Consider the following 17,198-nt stretch of genomic DNA (forward strand, 5'->3'; position numbering starts at 1 on the left):
ATTAGATATAGATATATAGATATAGATATATAGATATAGATATACATATACATATACATATACATACACATAGATAGATATAGATTAGATATAGATATAGATATATAGATATAGATATAGATATAGATATAGATATAGATATACATATACATATACATATACATACATACATATATATATTATAAGTAATATTTAAAAGCTCCAACGTAGAACAACGGGACTTGGGGAATCTCGATATCAAAGGTGCCCTCAGTGCTGGGATGAGCCCGGGTGGACCCACCGGTCAAGCCAGGACATTTCAGACCCAGGCCAGGGAGAGCAGTCCTTGGAGGGGGGGGGGTTGTGGTCAGGGGATGCCAGCCAGACTCTACAGGGCTCCTGGGCAGCTCTGCTTCCCTGCCTTCTAGTCCTGGCACCGGTGACGCAAGAGGCAGACGTCACAGAGGGTTCTTTTGACGTCAGGACTCCCGGGGGCGGGGCGGATGACCTCACGCCGCCTCCGGAACCCATGTGGCGCGCTCTCGTTCCCGGGGGGGACGCCATTCGCAGACGGACCCGGTAGGCCAAGTGCCCGGCGCCGGACCTTCCTTGCGGTGAGGCGGGGGGGGGGGCGGTGGAGGAGGAGGGAGGCAGGGGCCCGTTTCCTCCCCCCCCCGTGGCAGTGGGCGATGGGGCGTGTAGTCCGGCGCGTGGGTGGATGGGGGAGAGAGCGCGGTCCGCCTCCTCCTCCTCCTGCCGGGCTGCTCCTGGGCGCAGATCCGGGGCGGCGGGTGAGAAGTGGGGGGGGGGGGTCGGGTCCCTCTCCTTCCCGGGGACTTGGAGAAGGTGCGAATGGCGCCCTGGGAGGTTGTGGCGGAGTCCCCGCGTGGGCTTCCTCTGGGATGCCTGACTTCCTCCTCCTCCTCAACCTTCACCGCAGACTCCGGAGGCAGCGGGGGATTTCCCCTCCGTGGAGCCCCCAGAAGTTGAGGTGCTCTGGAGGTTTCTCAGGAGAGGCTGGAGAGGCGCCTGTCTCTGGGCTGGAAGACCTGAGGCAACGCCGTGGGAGAATTAGGAATGCAACGATAAAAAACATCCAATCAATCAATCAATCAATCAATCAATCAGATTAGAGCTGGAAGGGACTTTGGGGGTCTTCCTCCCAGGCCCCTTGCAGGCAGGCATCCCAAAGCAAGCAGACCCCCTTTGTCTTGAAAAATACTTTTTTTATTTTCCATTTTCATAGCATATAATCACATGTCTACTATTACATAGCCAATATCCTATTGTATTAAGTAGTAATTACATCAGTTCCTCTTGCCATCAATGCCCAGAAAGATAAAAACCCATTATTAGCTCTTCTCTCCATACACCTCTTTCTTCTACCTCTCTCCTACCTCCTTTCTTCCCTCCATCATCCTTTTCTACTCTACTTCCCCTTCCTTTCTCCTTCTCCTCTCTCTTCATTCCCCTCCTCCTTATCCTCCTCATCTTCCCCCCTTACCCTCTCTCCTCTCCCTCTCTTCCTACCTTTCTTCTCTCCTCTGCTTCCCACTCTTCCTCTCATTCACTTGGTGTATTTCAGCTTCTGAGCAAACTCCATTCTGTGTTGATGGTATTTATGCTTCCATATCAATATACTTAACATATTAGCTCTTCTGCTCTCCATACACCTCTTTCTTCTGCCTCTCTCGTACCTCCTTTCTTCCCTCCATCATCCTTTCCTGCTCTACTTCCCCTTCCTTTCTCCTTCTCCTCTCTCTTCATTCCCCTCCTCCTTATCCTCCTCATCTTCCCCCCTTACCCTCTCTCCTATCCCTCTCTTCCTACCTTTCTTCTCTCCTCTGCTTCCCACTCTTCTACATCCTGTCTTCCCTCCATCATTTTCTACTCTACTTCCCCTTCCTTTCTCCTTCTCCTCTCTCTTCATTCCACTCCTCCTTATCCTCATCTTCCCCCTTGCCCTCTCTCCTATCCCTCTCTCCCCATCTTTCTTCTCTCCTCTGCTTCCCACTCTTCTACATCCTTTCTTCCCTCCATCATTTTCTACTCTACTTCCCCTTCCTTTCTCCTTCTCCTCTCTCTTCATTCCACTCCTCCTTATCCTCATCTTCCCCCCTTGCCCTCTCTCCTATCCCTCTCTCCCCATCTTTCTTCTCTCCTCTGCTTCCCACTCTTCTACATCCTGTCTTCCCTCCATCATTTTCTACTCTACTTCCCCTTCCTTTCTCCTTCTCCTCTCTCTTCATTCCACTCCTCCTTATCCTCATCTTCCCCCCTTGCCCTCTCTCCTATCCCTCTCTCCCCATCTTTCTTCTCTCCTCTGCTTCCCACTCTTCTACATCCTGTCTTCCCTCCATCATTTTCTACTCTACTTCCCCTTCCTTTCTCCTTCTCCTCTCTCTTCATTCCACTCCTCCTTATCCTCATCTTCCCCCCTTGCCCTCTCTCCTATCCCTCTCTCCCCATCTTTCTTCTCTCCTCTGCTTCCCACTCTTCTACATCCTTTCTTCCCTCCATCATTTTCTACTCTACTTCCCCTTCCTTTCTCCTTCTCCTCTCTCTTCATTCCACTCCTCCTTATCCTCATCTTCCCCCCTTGCCCTCTCTCCTATCCCTCTCTCCCCATCTTTCTTCTCTCCTCTGCTTCCCACTCTTCTACATCCTTTCTTCCCTCCATCATTTTCTACTCTACTTCCCCTTCCTTTCTCCTTCTCCTCCACTCCTCCTTCTCCTCCTCATCTTCCCCCCTTACCCTCTCTCCTATCCCTCTCTTCCTATCTTTCTTCTCTCCTCTGTTTCCCACTCTTCCTCTCATTGGTGCATTTCCGCTTCTGAGCAAACTCCATTCTATGTTGATGGTATTTATGCTTCCCTATCAATATACTTAACATATCTTAGTTTTAAAGAAAAAATAAGAGAAGACAGTATACATGTGCAATCATATTACATTAAAATTTAACACCCCTCGTCAAGCCTAATATGCATCCCTCCCTCCCCCCGACCCCACCCCCCAGCCTTCCCTCCCCCTTTGGACGTCAGGGATGAACTCTGCCACAACCTGGCGGGGGGGGGGGCAGTTGCACATTCTCCAAATCTTAGGGCTGGAAGAACCTCCAGGGTTTCAGTCTGAAGACCACTGTTGGTCCGTTCTTAGCATACATAGCCAAATACATCTGTATGTGTTTAGTGTTTATTCAGCTTTTTGGCCCCAAAGTAATGGCACTTTTCTAGTCAGGTGTAGCTGTCGAACTCCGGAGCACATTTTGGTTGGTTGATAAATGGGGGAGACTGTGGTTAACCCAGTGTTTCTCAACCTTGGCAACTTGAAGATGTCCTGACTTCAACTCCCAGAATTCCCCAGCCAGCGAATGCTGGCTGGGGAATTCTGGGAGTTGAAGTCCGGGCATCTTCAAGTTGCCAAGGTTGAGAAACACTGGGTTAAACTATAGAAATGGTGAGTAAATATCTCCTCCTCTCAGCAGCTGCCAATGAATTAGAATCCTGCAACAGGATTCACAGGAGGCCGTGAAGCTGGTCTCTGGAGCAGTCAACCAAAGGAAAACGCGAAAGAGTGACAGATTGATGCCAAGTGATCCAAAATTGTGACCTTCACACACACACACACATTTGAGTAGAGGACATGGTGAAGACCCTTTGAGGATACCACTTCAGTGCAGCAACTTCTCTCACAGGACAATGTGTGATTGTGCGGACTCCCAATTAGCACCTTTTGTAGTGGTTGCCTCCTCTGCCTGCATTAGCCAGATACTATTTTGGGAGGCCTTAAATTTAGAGAAGATTATTTTCGTTTTTGCTCATAGCCAGGCTCATATACAATGCATAGGGGCTTTAAAAAAAACTCTGCTTCCAGGGAAAAATGTGTGAAATGAAAGAAAGGAAAGGTGCTGTCCTTGGAAGTGTTTTTTAATGGTATATTTGGTTAAAAGCTTTTCCTAAGTACAAGCAACCTCTTACGGTGAGCATTGAAAACTGGGGAAGATCGATGCATCCTGGTTAGAAGACAAAGGTTTGGGTGGTTATGTTTTTTGGAGCAAGACTATATACCTTGTTCTGTAATGCATTCAGAAGTTTATTTAATGTGAGCTTTATTGTAATATTGAGCTATTTGTAAATAATACTATATATCAGTGTTTCTCAACCTTGGCAACTTGAAGATGTCTGGACTTCAACTCCCAGAATTCCCCAGCCAGCATTCGCTGGCTGGGGAATTCTGGGAGTTGAAGTCCAGACATCTTCAAGTTGCCAAGGTTGAGAAACACTGCTATATATTCATCAGCTCCCTGCAAACAAGCCTATTCTCTTTCCTCCATTTAATGTAGGCTTAAGCTGGAGTCGTGTCGAATGTGTGACTTTGTGGTTTGCAAATTTGTGACGAATATTTTTAATATTTGCTCCCTTTTTCTTTACAATTCTTCCTGAATCTTACATTATCTCCTCAATATTTGTCATAGAAGATTCTATTCCCTACACGTTGTATCTCTTTCCTAGTGTTTGGGTTGATTTTAGTTTTTGCCTTTCCTTTTTTTCAGCACCACTTTTATCCAAGGAATAAGAGAAAATGTTAGGCTCCTGCCTGCTTTTTAACAGGAGTTGCCTGACGCGTGTTTTTGCATGTGGCCAGCCTCTTCTAGGACGTGACTCTTTCAGACTCCGGACAAATTTCTGTGCTCTCACAGAGCTGCCCGCCAGGTGGATATCGGCAACTTATAGAAAAGTTGTCCCTGTCTTCACCAGAGCACCAGCTTTTGGAGAAAAGGTGGCCATCATTGACCAAAGAGGAGAACACACCTACAAAGATTTGTACACTCGAAGTCTTTGCCTCTCCCAGAAAATCTGCAAGGCCCTTGGAAACTCAGACGGCGACCTGAAGGGCGAACGGATTTCCTTCTTGTGCCCCAACGATGCTTCCTATGTGGTGGCCCAGTGGGCTACCTGGATGAGTGGAGGTATTGCTGTGCCTCTGTACAGAAAGCATCCTGTGTCGGAACTGGAGTACTTCATCCAGGACTCCCAGAGTGCCCTGCTGCTTGCCGAGGAAGAGTTTGAGGAGAAAATGACCCCCACTGCTGAGAAACTGGGGGTGCCTCTGCTCTTGCTTCCCCAGTCCGGGAAGTGGGAAGGGAGAAGGGATGGATCCGCTGGAGATGCCAGTTGTCCCATTTCCGAATGGGAGACCAGAGGGGCCATGATCATCTACACCAGTGGGACCACGGGAAGGCCCAAGGGGGTCCTAAGCACTCACCAGAATGTCCATGCCATGGTGAGTTGATAGTTGGTCTTCTGCATTGGGGCTCACGTAAGAATCGTGAGTTACAATCCAGAATGTAGCAATAGCAATAGCAGTTAGACTTATATACCGCTTCATAGGGCTTTCAGCCCTCTCTAAGCGGTTTACAGAGTCAGCATATCGCCCCCAACAACAATCCGGGTCCTCATTTCACCTCGGAAGGATGGAAGGCTGAGTCAACCTTGAGCCGGTGAGATTTGAACAGCCGAACTGCACTCTAACCACTGTGCCACCTCGGCTCTTATAACAAGCGGTTTGAAGCAATCGGGGGGCGGTCTGTGGAATTCTGCTTCCCCCCCTAATGCTGAACGTTGCTTATTTTTCCTTGCAGATAACCGGGCTGGTTGAGAAATGGGCCTGGACAAACGATGATGTCATTCTCCACGTTCTGCCCTTGCATCATGTCCATGGGGTGGTCAACAAACTGTTGTGCCCCCTCTGGGTAGGGGCGACCTGTGTCATGCTGCCCGAGTTTAGTCCAGAAGTGGTAAGTGGGCTGGAGTGGGAGGGGCCGCTTCCTTCTCTCCAAGTTGCAAAGACTGGAAATTTGGTCTTTTTTCACCGATTGGAGGGTTCTGTAGCACTCGGTCGAGGTTACAGATTTGTATCTTTGTTTGCCTTTGATGGTGTGTGTGTGTGTGTGTGTTTAAATAGGAGATGGCAAGAGACCCTCTAAGTGGGTTTTTAGCTCTTAACAGATTTCCAGGGAAGAAGGGGGTGATTTGCCTCTTGCAGTCAAGGGGTTCTTTGAAGTCGTTGCTAGTCGGTCTTCCCCCGCATCTCCTGGGGGTTGGTGGGTCTCCTGCTGCGGCAGCAACACAGACCTTGTGCCAGATGCTGAGATCGAGGCTCCGGGACTGGATGGAGCTTTGATGCATCCACTTGATCGCAGAGGGAGCCCCAGGAAAGCAGATGAAAGGCGCAACACAGCAGTTCCGTGGTTGTCAGCTGCTCGCGGGGAGGATGCCGAGAGCCAGGAATTTAACTGGGACGTTGATGCCTGGAAGCCTCTCTCGACCTTGAGGCTGTGGCAAAAAGGGAGGGGTTGCATATCTGCAAAGGGAAAAATGCCAGGTGAAAATCCTAGCGGTTGAGGGCTTGGCCAGAACTCCCCTCCTCTCAGCCACGGTTCCTGTTTATGGGAGAGGTGCTGGTGAAAAGGCCCATTTGGCCAGAAAAAGCCCTCCCGGCCTGTCTTGAATGGGAAGCGTTTGCAACCGTTCCTTCTGGGGGAGTCCCTGGGCAGAAGGCCCCAGGAGAGGGGATCCTTTCAGCTGGGGGACGTGTTCCAGCCTTGGGGGATCACTGAAGGAGGAGCCCCGGGTTCCAGCCTCTAGCTCTGGCACTCCCGTTCCACTTCGTTGCAATAAAAGATGCAACATGCGAAGCTGCCCCCACAACAGCTACCAACTTGCACCCCCTGTGGCGTTTCACCCTAGGAGAGGTCCCTGCCAAGGGGACGGTATTGCCAAGGGAAAAGGCCCACCTTGCTCTGGCTCCTTGTGCCCCTCTGCCAGCCTCCTCCACTCGCGGCTCCCTGCTGAGGGCTGCCACCACCCGAAAGGGTTCAAAAGCAGCCTTTCTTCTCCCATAGGGGGCGCTGCTGCAGCCATTTAGTCAGTGGGAGAGCTTGCCTCCTGAAGTCCTGGGTGCTCTGTTGCTGGAGGTTTCCCAAGAAAAGATTGGAGCCCCCCCTGCCTGGGGTGGCATACTTGCCTAGGGAGGGGTTGGACTAGAAGGTCCCTTCTAGCCCTGGGAGTCTATGGGTCGTGGGAGGCAGGCTCGGCTGAGGCCCCCCATCTCCACCCCCGGGGCTGTGCCAGTGGAGGGCAAGTGTGTGGGCAGCTGTCCAGAAGCTCCTTTGCTGGACCAGCTTCTTGGTGTGGAGAATGAGGAGCGTGAGACCAGCCGCCTGCCCTTTTCCCTCCGCGCGAAGGCGTCCAGAGAGGCCTTTGTGTTGCTCTGCCCTTGTTTACTCTTTCCCCTGTCATTATTTGTGTAAGAGCCTCCCGAGGGAGCAGGAAAGTGTTTTCATTGACGTGACAAAGGGAGTGCAGGAGGGCAAATTGTGCTTTCTGGTTGTGTTTAACACAAGCTGTCTTTAAATTCCTGCCTATTTACAAAGCGCCCTTTGCTTCCAAAATTGGCTCTCGGCAAAGCGGTGCGTTTCATGGGAGGATTTCTCCGAAGGAGCCCTGGGTTCCCCTTCAGCCTTTTGTCTTTCTCTTTCTCGGCACCTCCAGAGAGCAGCCAATTGCCGAGTGATATAAAGGAGCTTCCATGGCCGACACGTCAATCAAAGCAAAGTCAGGAGTAGCTTCTAAAGCAGAGGCTGCTGCCTCCAGATCTGCCTTGAGTGATCCTGGCACGGGTTCAGGAGAAACCGCAGCATCGCACCCAGACTTTCCAATCGCTAACACTTCATTACGTGCAATAAATACTTTGTTATTATTATTACAGTCTTCATTAGATTACTTAGTTCGCAGCGAGGCCCTCTGGGTGTAGATGCGGGTGGGAGCCTACGGTGTCCCGTGCAGGGCCAAAGGCAGCGGGGACTTCGGTTATCCCGGCCTTGTTCCCCTTGCGACCTCTCCGGGAATCTGCTAGAAGCAGCCGGAGCGTTTAACGCAACGCCGCCTGGGCCTGCTCCCCTTGTCTGCTCTCGGGCAGGGGCAGAATGAGGCCTTTGTGGGGCGGCCAGACCTCTCCTCCAGCCCCACGGAGGCTCCCCTTCGCTTGGCACCCAAAGTTTCTCTGGGGCAATAGCAATAGCAATAGCAGTTAGACTTATATACTGCTTCATAGGGCTTTCAGCCCTCTCTAAGCGGTTTACAGAGTCAGCATATTTCCCCCAACAATCCAGGTCCTCATTTTACCCACCTCGGAAGGATGGAAGGCTGAGTCAACCTTGAGCCGGTGAGATTAGAACCACTGAACTGCAGAACTGCAGTCAGCTGGAGTAGCCTGCAGTGCTGCATTTAACCACTGCGCCACCTCGGCTCGGGCCTCAGGGGAGGCTTTCAGCAGCTAAGGGGAGAGCAGGAGAAGAGCCCCGGGGTCTCCCTTCAGGAATTCCTCAGAGAGACGGGGCCTTTCTGGTCAGAGAACTTCCTGACTGGCTCACGTCCTTCTGTCTTCACATTTAACTAAAGCAAACTGTACAGCGCAGGTTTGCTTCAGGATCAGAGCAGGGCTGGGCAGGGAGGCCCTTATGCCTTTCTGGGGCTGATTTCTAGCTCCCTTGCCTTCCATCCTCCCCCTGGTCAGAAGGCTCAGAGATCCAAACAGATGATTTACAGGGAGATAATTTATCCTGCCCTGGCTGAAGCCTGTGACCTGCTGCATGGCTTGGTGCCAGGCGGTGAGAAAGAGAGCGAGGATGCCTCCCCCAGAAGGCGGGAGAGGAATTGGATTCCGAAAAAGGAGAAGCAGCCTCTGCCATCTCCTCTCCTTCCCTTCCAATAAACATTCATCTTGTTTTCTGTGAAAGTGGGTTGAGCAAAAACTTGACATTCCTCCCAGCTGCCTCCATATTTGACTCTTCTTGGAGAAAGTTATGCATCTCCCCCCCCCCTCTTCAATTGATTCTCTTTCCTCTCTTCCTGTGCTTTCTGCTGGGGGGGCGGGGAGGATGCTGGCATTCGAGGGACAGTCGCCAGCAGAAGATTATTCTGGGTCTATTTCTCAAATCCCCACTTGGAAAAAAAAAAGTTTATTGTTTTCCTCCCCTTCTTGCCAGAAATGCCATTTGTCCTCAGCTTCTGCTGCAGAGTAATGCCTTTTGATGTCGAGAGTGGAGAAAGGAAGAAGGGAGGGAGAGATTATTAAGGGGGGGAAAAAATAGGAAACTGGAGCCTGTCATATTTTGTTAGGTTCCCGAGGCCAGGGAAAGTGTTTGCTCCTTTGAACGTGCCGTCAGCAGAGCAGGGGTTTAGAAGGGGAGGAGGTCGCCCTCAACGTGGAAGGCAGAACGAAGCGGACAGATGAAGACGTGGTTAAAAGCCAGCCCAGAAACAGTTTGAGGGTGTAGCAAACAGCGAGAGCCCCCATGCAGGAAGGGGTACAGGTGAGCCAGGTCTGGCAGCTGGCGACCCCCTCCAGGTGCATCCAAGCACTCAGCCACCTACCCTGGCAGCCTGTTTATTGCCTCCAGAGCGGCCAAGCCTGGTTCTCTGGAACCCCCCCCCTCCTCCACAGGTCACGATGGCTTGTGTCCCTGCCCGCTTTTTGTCCTGGCCTGACCACCGGATGTGGCTCCATGGTTTTGTTTGCTCTTTAGGCATTTGACTTGATTTGGCTGCTCTCCTCAAGTCAACTCACGGTGCCCCATGCAGGGGAAGGCAACGGTCAGCGTCCCGAGGGAAGGCAGCATCAAGGGGGCTCCACAGGCCAGGCTCCGAGGCCGGGAGTGTGCAGGGGATCGTGCTGGGGGCAGCCCTGCTCAGCTGGATTACTTGTGCCAAGGAGGAGATCCTGAGCTCTCCGGATTAACGGGAAAGCATTCAGGGCAGCCTTTTCCAAACTTGATAACTTTTAAGGTGCGAGGGTTTCCACTTCCAGGACTGCCCAGGCAGCAGGGCTTTGCTAGAGCAGAGCATCAACCCACCTTGCCCGGCATTGCCAGCCCTCACTGGCAGCAGCTCCCAGCGTTTCTGCAGGAAAGGCTCTTGTTGGGCAGACAAAGGTGAGCTCTGCTCTGAAGCAGGGCCCGGTCTGTTTCCCTGGCGGCTTCCTGAGATCCTCTGGGTGCCCCCAGCAGAGTCCTCTGTGTAGTATATTGATCCTCTCCTAGCATCGCTTGGCCAGGGCATAAATATTGGTTGCCAACTTGAGTTCTGCCGAAGAAGGAGAAACCCTCTGCCCAGGGCCTCTTTGGGGATGGCTCCCACAGAAGCCGATGAGGAGCCTTTGCTTTCAACTAAAATCCATTTGGGGACTGAAGCGCCTTCCCCCCGCGGGAGATTAGACGATGCCCTCGGTTTCCCCCTTCCTCCTCCTCTCTCAGGCAGCCCAGCTCTTCACTGCCAGGCCTGGCGTCTTTGTCTCTCCTTGTTCTATCGCCCTGTGCTTCGGCCAATGCCAGGCCGTCACGAGTTGGGTCAAAATGGGTTCCCATTCAGCCTTTAAGAAGAAATAAGTATAGGGTGGTGGGCTTTGGCAGTGGGAGTGGGGGAAGCAGCCATGCCCGCCTTCGGGCCTTCATTTCCCCCCTGGCATGCCTCTTTGCGCCTGAGCGCCAGAGAAGGCTGGGAGGCCCCCAAGTGTCACCAGTCGTTAAGAAATACATTTGTCAGCAACAGGACGGAAAAGGTTGCCATAACAGAGCCCAGACCGTCTTTTATTTATTCATAGGTTTTCCCTTCTTCCTTCGCTCGCCGAGGGAGGCCAGCGGCAGAGTTGGGGGCAAATTAGCCGAGCTGAAATATTCATGACGAGGCTCGGCTGACTCCTCGGGCTGAGAGCCTGCGGAGGCCCCAGTGATCTGGCTGGATGGGGAGAGTCGGCTCTGCCTGTCCCAGGGCAATGGGGAACAAGCCTTGGCTCCACCTGAGGCTTAGTGCCGCCTTGGGGTTTGGCTCCCCGATGACTTGATGTTCCCTCTGCTGGCTCTTCCCCCTCTGGGTGCTGCCTGGGGCAGAGCCCTGAGCCCAGAGCGCCTTGTGTGATCTCCCACATGGGCAGGAATCTCCTCCGAGCAGGTGGTGAAGCCCCTCTCTCCCTTCCAGGTCTGGGAAGCCCTCCTGAGCCTCCAGGCCCCCCGGGTCAATGTCTTCATGGCAGTGCCAACCATCTACAGCAAACTGATCGCTTACTACGAGGAGCACTTCTCTCAGCCACGTGTCCAGGACTTCATCCGTGCCATCTGCCAGGACCACATCCGGTAGGTGAGCCCCTTTTGTCTCCTTCCGGCGGAGCGGAGCTTCTCTTCCCCCGGCTGCCCCCTTCTTTGACCCACGGAGCCCCCTCCCCACCTTGGGGGCAGCCTGAACTTCTCTAAGCATTTCAGAGAATGCTTAGCTCATCCTGGTCCAGCTGGAGGCTGGGATATCCCCCCCACTCCCACCCCCACGAGAAGTGGGTTCAATCCAAGGCAGTCTAGGAAAAGCTCTGGCTTTCAACCCAAAGGGCTTAGGACCCGGGTGGGGTTGGGCTGCCTCCTCCTCCTCCTCCTCTCATTGGCCCGTCCCTGGAGATTTTTCCTTCCGGCCTCTTCCTTGGCAAGCACTGCCTGGTGTCATTACTGCTGTCTTCCAGGGCGAGGCTCTTCAACACGGTTAACAATGATATTTTCAACTGAGAGCAGTTGCTTTTTATGGTCAATTTCGGAGTTGTGGGAATGAATGGGAAACAGATCTCGGGTTAGAGGGGGCCATGCAGGGGGGGGGAGCCTTGGGGCTCAGGAAGTGATGCTTTACCCCTCTCCAAGGCCGCTGGGACCTCCTCCCGAGATGCTTTGGGGAGGGAGATGATTTTGGCAACCCCCCCTCCCGCAAAGCAATAGCTGCCACGCAGGGGCCTTGTTTCCAAGACTCCCCCAGGCTTTAGAGGCCCAGGAGCTTCCCATCCGGGCAGTGAGGGGGTTTCTCCTGGAAGACGGAGCTGGTCCTCGGCCTGCCCGGCCTGCCCTGCTGACTCTGAGCACAGATTTCCCCAGGCTCACCGCCTCCTTCCTTGCTCAGCACCATCTGTCGCATCTCTGCGGCTGCCACTCTGGATTGCAGGATGGGAATGCAGAGCAGCCCGTTGTCTCTTCTGGCAGGAGTCCAGGCCTCGCACCGATGTTCCCACCTTGTAAGAGCAAGGCCTGCCCTGTTTCCTCCTCTCGGTACATGGCAGTGGCTGCGGGGCATCTGCCTTCAGGGCAGGCTGGCCTGAGGAGGTGGCGCGCGGCTGTCTCGCGTGGTCCCGGGGGATTGTCCAGAGGCGGTTCCTACAGCCAGATGTGAAGGGGGCTTCCTGCTTTGCCCCCATTGCGGGAGTCCCTCCCGAGAGGCTGGCCTCCCTGCTGGAAAGAGGCGCTCCCCCATTGCTCCCCCTCGCCTTGGGGTAGACCTTGCAGGGGTCTTCTGCCCTGCCTGACGGCCACTGGCCCTTCCGCTTTCAGGTTGATGGTATCGGGGTCCTCGGCCCTCCCGGTGCCGGTCCTAGAAAGGTGGAAGAGCCTTACGGGGCACGTCCTCTTGGAGAGATATGGGATGACAGAGATTGGGATGGCCCTTTCCAACCCCCTGCACGGCCCTCGTGTTCCAGGTGAGGCTCCGGAGAGAGATTGCAAGTGGCTTCCAAGCTCCCGCCGGCATCGCCTTTGATCCTGCATGTTGTGAGCATGAAAAGAAGAGCAAAGCTTCTGCAACCCGGGTGGAGCCCCATGAAGCAAAGCTAGGTTTCTTTCCCCCACAGGAGACCGTGGGCTGCCCCAGAGGCCCAGGGGAGGCTTCTTGGATCATTGGGGGTGGGTGGAGACAGGTGTCCTCAATGCTCTCTTCTTGGAGATCCTGGCCTTTGCCTCGTTTCTCTGGAGGGAAAAGCAGGGAACATGGAAGACTGAGAGAGTAAAGTCACCACCCCAACATTTCAGAACATAAAAATATGCATTAAGCCAACCTCTTGGGCAGCCCCTGAGTCCCATCTTCTGCCACAAGAAAAAGCCGTGAGAGGAATGAGCCTCTCGTCCCCCTGGTGGGTTTCCCAGAGACGTTTGGAGAGAGAGGGGGGCAGACAAGCCTTTTCACTTGGATGAAATCTGGTTTGGCCACTTTGAGGGTCGGGTGGACTGAAGCCTCCTGGGCATTTTACATGCAAGGCGGACGCTTCCCGAACCGGCTCAGGCAGGGGATCTTTTCCAGGTGAGCCTGACTCGCCTGAGCTGCGTTACCTGAATCCCCCTCCGACATTCAATTTGTCACCGAACTCGCCTTGTGTTTTGCCCTTCAAAAAAAAAAAAAAAATCCCCCGAGGCAGATAATTATCTTTGCTTCTCTGCCTTGAGGTACTTTTGATGAAGGGCAAACCCCAAATGGAGTTTGGTGATAAACTGAATCTCGGAGATGTGCATTGCCGCTGCAAACACAATTTGCACTCTCAAGGTGTTTGGGTTAGATAGCAACGGCCCTCCCTCCCTCACCCACCCACCCACCCCTTCCATTTGGCAGGAGGACATAATGGGGGCCTCTTGGGAGGAGGAGGAGGAGGAGGAGACCAAGAACTTGGGGAGAGCCAGGAGCTTCAGCACTGGACAGCTCCTTCTGCAGGCGGTTGGGTTAGCAGGCGGAGGAGAGAGGCCCTGCCCTGCCATGCCCATTGAAGGTGGCAGAGGGGCAATGCTCCAGCTTTCCTTGGCTTCTTTCGGGGGTGCAGACAGAGGCCCAAGTGGAGGAGGCTGTAGGTAAAAAAGCAAATATGGTAGCCATCCGAGTGCAGTCAAAGGTCCCCCTTTTTTTAACTGCACGCGCAGAGCCTTTGATCGCGCCATGGCAGCTGCCATCTTGGCTTTTTCCAACTCATCCTCTGCAGAGACCCCCCCCCAAGACCTGCGGCCTCCGTCCTTGGAGCGAGAGCCTTGTGGCCCTTGGCTGGGCTTGTGGCTCAGCCTTCCAAATCATCGCTCGCTCTGCCTTTTCTCTCCAAAACCGTCTTTCCTTATGCCTCATTTTGCCCTTGCGGAGAATCTCCCTTTGCCCTGCTTCCCCCCCCCCGCCCCCGATCATCTCCAGTCCTCGGCAAGCCACCCCCCCTTCACCCCCGGTGCTTCTTCTGTCAAAGTGCTGAGATCTGGGGGTGCAGGGGAGCCTTTTGCTTGAGAGGCAAGGAGACGAGAGACTGAGAGAGAAACGTTTTGATGGTAGATGGTTAAACCTCTGCTTAAAATGCTTCTGTTTCCTGCAGCCCTCCCCTCCTCCCCCTCCCCCTCGAATCCCCTTTGGTGTTGTTACTGTGAAGGGAGATGAATAATTCATGGCCAGTGAATGCCTCGCTGGGCCTAATCACCACTTTAATTGGAGGTTTAGATCAGAGGTGGCTAATAGCTCCTACAGAGGAGGCTCCGTGGATTGTTGACAGCAAGAGTGTGGGCCCGTTCAATTCTCCCCGGACATTGCCATGCATAGCAGCATCCCGGTTCCCCCGACACCAAAGGACACAGAGCCCAGGGCCAATTAAATGTATCGGGGAAAGGCTGACAACTAACTTAAACAGAGGAGGAACCGGGCGACTAATAGGGTCACTCCCGGCGCTGACAGCTGCCTGTCTCGGGATGATGGGGGAGAGCCAGTTTGACAAATGTCCAAGGGCTCTTCACTCGCAGGGACAGCGATTTCTCCGTGGTTAAATGCCAGAAGTGGGGAAGAAACAAAGGCTGCTTTACTTTCTTTTTTAACTCTTGAGGTGCTTTTGAGTCCTCTCTGCTCCCCTCCCCCCCCTTGCATCACACAGGAGCCAGATTGGACCCCCTCTTACCCAGGCAGACTTAATTTTTAAATGTCACTCGGGCCCCAAAAGCAGGAGTTATTGTCTTCACACAAAGGCTTTTAATTGCACTGGTATCACTATAATTAACATTGTCTGCATTTCCCAGCCTTTCGGAGTCCTCCGCTTACAAAGGCTTGTCATTTGGGGAAGGGGCTGGAGGGGAGCAATAAGCCAGCTTCCTTTATGTAGGTGTCTCTTTTGGCAACCCAGAACTGAAGGAGACGACTAAAAGCTGCCTGTTTTTCTCCCCCCCCCCCGGAGTGGGGTGGGGCGGGGTGGGGCTGGCAGCCTGGTGGACAGGGCTCTCTCTCTCCCCCGCCCCTTTGCCATAATGAAGTTGCTGTGCTGCCATTGGAGCACAAGCCGCCATTGCAACCGGCCCATCCGTGTCCTGTAAGGAGCCTCACTCCTCCTTCCCTCTTTGGAGGAATCGGGGCTCCAGCCCAGCAGTCTCATCAGGGGCTGGGGGCTGGGGAGGGCCTTCCTCGGCTGCTGATTGGCGCAGGGCGGTCCAGAGGGTGAGGAGGGAACCTTCCCCTTCAGGTGTGCGTTTGCACGAACGGCCTGGGACTCAGCCGCTCCCACCTGCTGGTTCCTTTCCTGTTGGGCTCTTCCTCATGGGGCCTGTCTCTTCCACGCGGCTCTTTCCATCAGCTTCCCCTTTCCCTCCCTTTTCTCCTTCCCAGGATCGGTTGGGACTCCGTTGCCCGGAGTTAAGGTGCGCATCGCCACCGGAAGCTGGACCAAGGACGATTCTGCCTTCTGCATCCATGCTGAAGGAGACGAGATGGGCACAACGGTAATTCAGTGGGCCTGGAGGGTCCAAGAGCGGAGAAGGAAATGCCTTGAGGGCCAATTGGGGCTTCCTTGCTGTTAGCCACGTTGTCCCCCTCTTGCTTCTGAGAGGGAAGAAGTGAGCTGAACCAGACACGCTTTGTGTGTCGAAGACACACACACGCACACACACACACCCCAGCTCCATTTTGAGCCTTTCCACTCCAGGTCCCCAAGTGGGCCCCACTTTGCTCTCCTTCACCGTGTCTTGCCCTCCACCAAAAAGCCCCAGTTGCCTTCTAACAAATGCGCTTTCTGCCTTGGTATTCCGTAAATCTTGGCGCTCGGTTCTTTTCCTTCCCGCCAGTCGCGCCAGTCAGAGAGGCAAGGCTGCCCGTTGGTCACCCTTGGCTGGCCCATGAATGTCCCCGCTGCCCTTGCCAGTCGCTGATCCAATTATCCAGCTGATGCCCCTTTTCCAGGGGGCTTCCCCACTTCCTGCCCAGGGAGGCGTGTCTGAACAGGCAGCCGGTAATCCTTTTATGGAGCAGGGCGATCATCCACTTTTGTTCCTGCCCTTTCGTGTGAGACGCTGCTCCTCGCTTTCCTGGGGCATTTGAGTTGTAAGAAGGGTCTGCCCCCCCCCCCCCCCGTCTTGGAGGCAGCCTTTACTCCTCCTTCCTCGCTCTCTGCCAGACTGACCTGGCTGGGGGCAAAATGCTCTTAATCTTTACCACGTAGTAAATCGTTAACGCTTTAAAGGGAGTTTTTCAGTTTGCAGGTCTTCAAGGCAGCTTACACCCTGGAATAAAATTATCCATAATAGTAATAATAATAATAATAATAAAGTCCACATTTGACTGAAAGGTAACGATCAAAGATTATCCGGCCTTCGGAAATAAAGAGAAGATTAAAGTAGCAATAGAGATTACGGTATTATTGCCAGCCGGCAGGGGGAAGGAATGAAATAGTCTTGATGCATTGCCTAGAAGGGAAGGTGGGGAAGGATGCCTCCGCTGGCTACTTCTGAGCTTGGGTGCTGCTGCAGAGAAGGTCCTCTCTTTGGCCCCGGACTCCTCCCTCCCCTGGACGTCTATCCCCCCCCCCCATATATCACATGGGGTGGGAGCTTCCTTCTGACTGCCTCCTCCCTGCCCCTGGTGGGACCAAAGAAAACTCTTTGGTTCCCCCCCCCCCTTCAGTTTGGAAGCATCGGTGGAAGGCACCCCTCCTCCTCCTCCTCCTCCTCCTCCTCCTCCTTCTCTTCTCCTCCATTCCAAAGGTTCTATCTTGGTAGATTCTTCTTCTTCTTCTTCTTCTTCTTCTTCTTCTTCTTCTTCTTCTTCTTCTTCTTCTTCTTCTTCTTCTTCTTCTTCTCCTCCTCCTTCTCCTTCTCCTCCTTCTTCTCCTTCTCCTCCTCTTCTTTTTCTTCTTCCTTCTTCCTTCTTCCTTCTTCTTCTTCTCCTCCTCCTCTTCTTCTTCTCCTCCTCTTCCTCCTCCTCTTCTTCTTCTTCTTCTTCTCCTCCTCCTTCTCTTCTCCTCCATTCCAAAGGTTCTATCTTGGTAGATTCTTCTTCTTCTTCTTCTTCTTCTTCTTCTTCTTCTTCTTCCTTTCTTCTTCTTTCTTCTTCTTCTTCTTCTTTCTGCTTCTTCTTCTCTTTCTTCT

General features: G+C 53.3%; 2 protein-coding genes across 5 annotated transcripts in view; both read left to right on the top strand.

Moving 5' to 3' along the window:
• The first annotated feature begins 499 nt into the window (after positions 1-499).
• ACSF3 (acyl-CoA synthetase family member 3) lies at positions 500-15,675 on the top strand. 4 transcript variants are annotated; one of them, XM_032230220.1, is made up of 6 exons: positions 500-558; positions 4,533-5,263; positions 5,622-5,777; positions 11,017-11,171; positions 12,396-12,541; positions 15,445-15,675. In XM_032230220.1, the coding sequence occupies exons 2-6, from the start codon at positions 4,562-4,564 to the stop codon at positions 15,633-15,635; spliced, it is 1,350 nt and encodes a 449-aa protein (XP_032086111.1). In that variant the 5' UTR covers positions 500-558; positions 4,533-4,561; the 3' UTR covers positions 15,636-15,675. The 4 variants fall into 4 exon arrangements, with proteins under 4 accessions (XP_032086111.1, XP_032086109.1, XP_032086112.1 ...); XM_032230218.1 differs by having other exon boundaries at positions 521-593; positions 15,445-15,674; XM_032230219.1 differs by lacking the exon at positions 500-558 and adding an exon at positions 647-770.
• Positions 15,676-16,649: 974 nt separating this feature from the next.
• LOC116517970 (cadherin-15-like) overlaps positions 16,650-17,198 on the top strand; it is a 2,538-nt gene continuing 1,989 nt past the window's right edge. Inside the window, exon 1 of the mRNA XM_032231168.1 lies at positions 16,650-16,654. Coding sequence (XP_032087059.1) covers positions 16,650-16,654 — 5 coding nt within the window. The remainder of the gene's footprint in view (positions 16,655-17,198) is intronic.

Source organism: Thamnophis elegans, chromosome 14 (genome assembly GCF_009769535.1).
Source record: "Thamnophis elegans isolate rThaEle1 chromosome 14, rThaEle1.pri, whole genome shotgun sequence".
NCBI classification, from domain to species: Eukaryota; Metazoa; Chordata; class Lepidosauria; order Squamata; family Colubridae; genus Thamnophis; species Thamnophis elegans.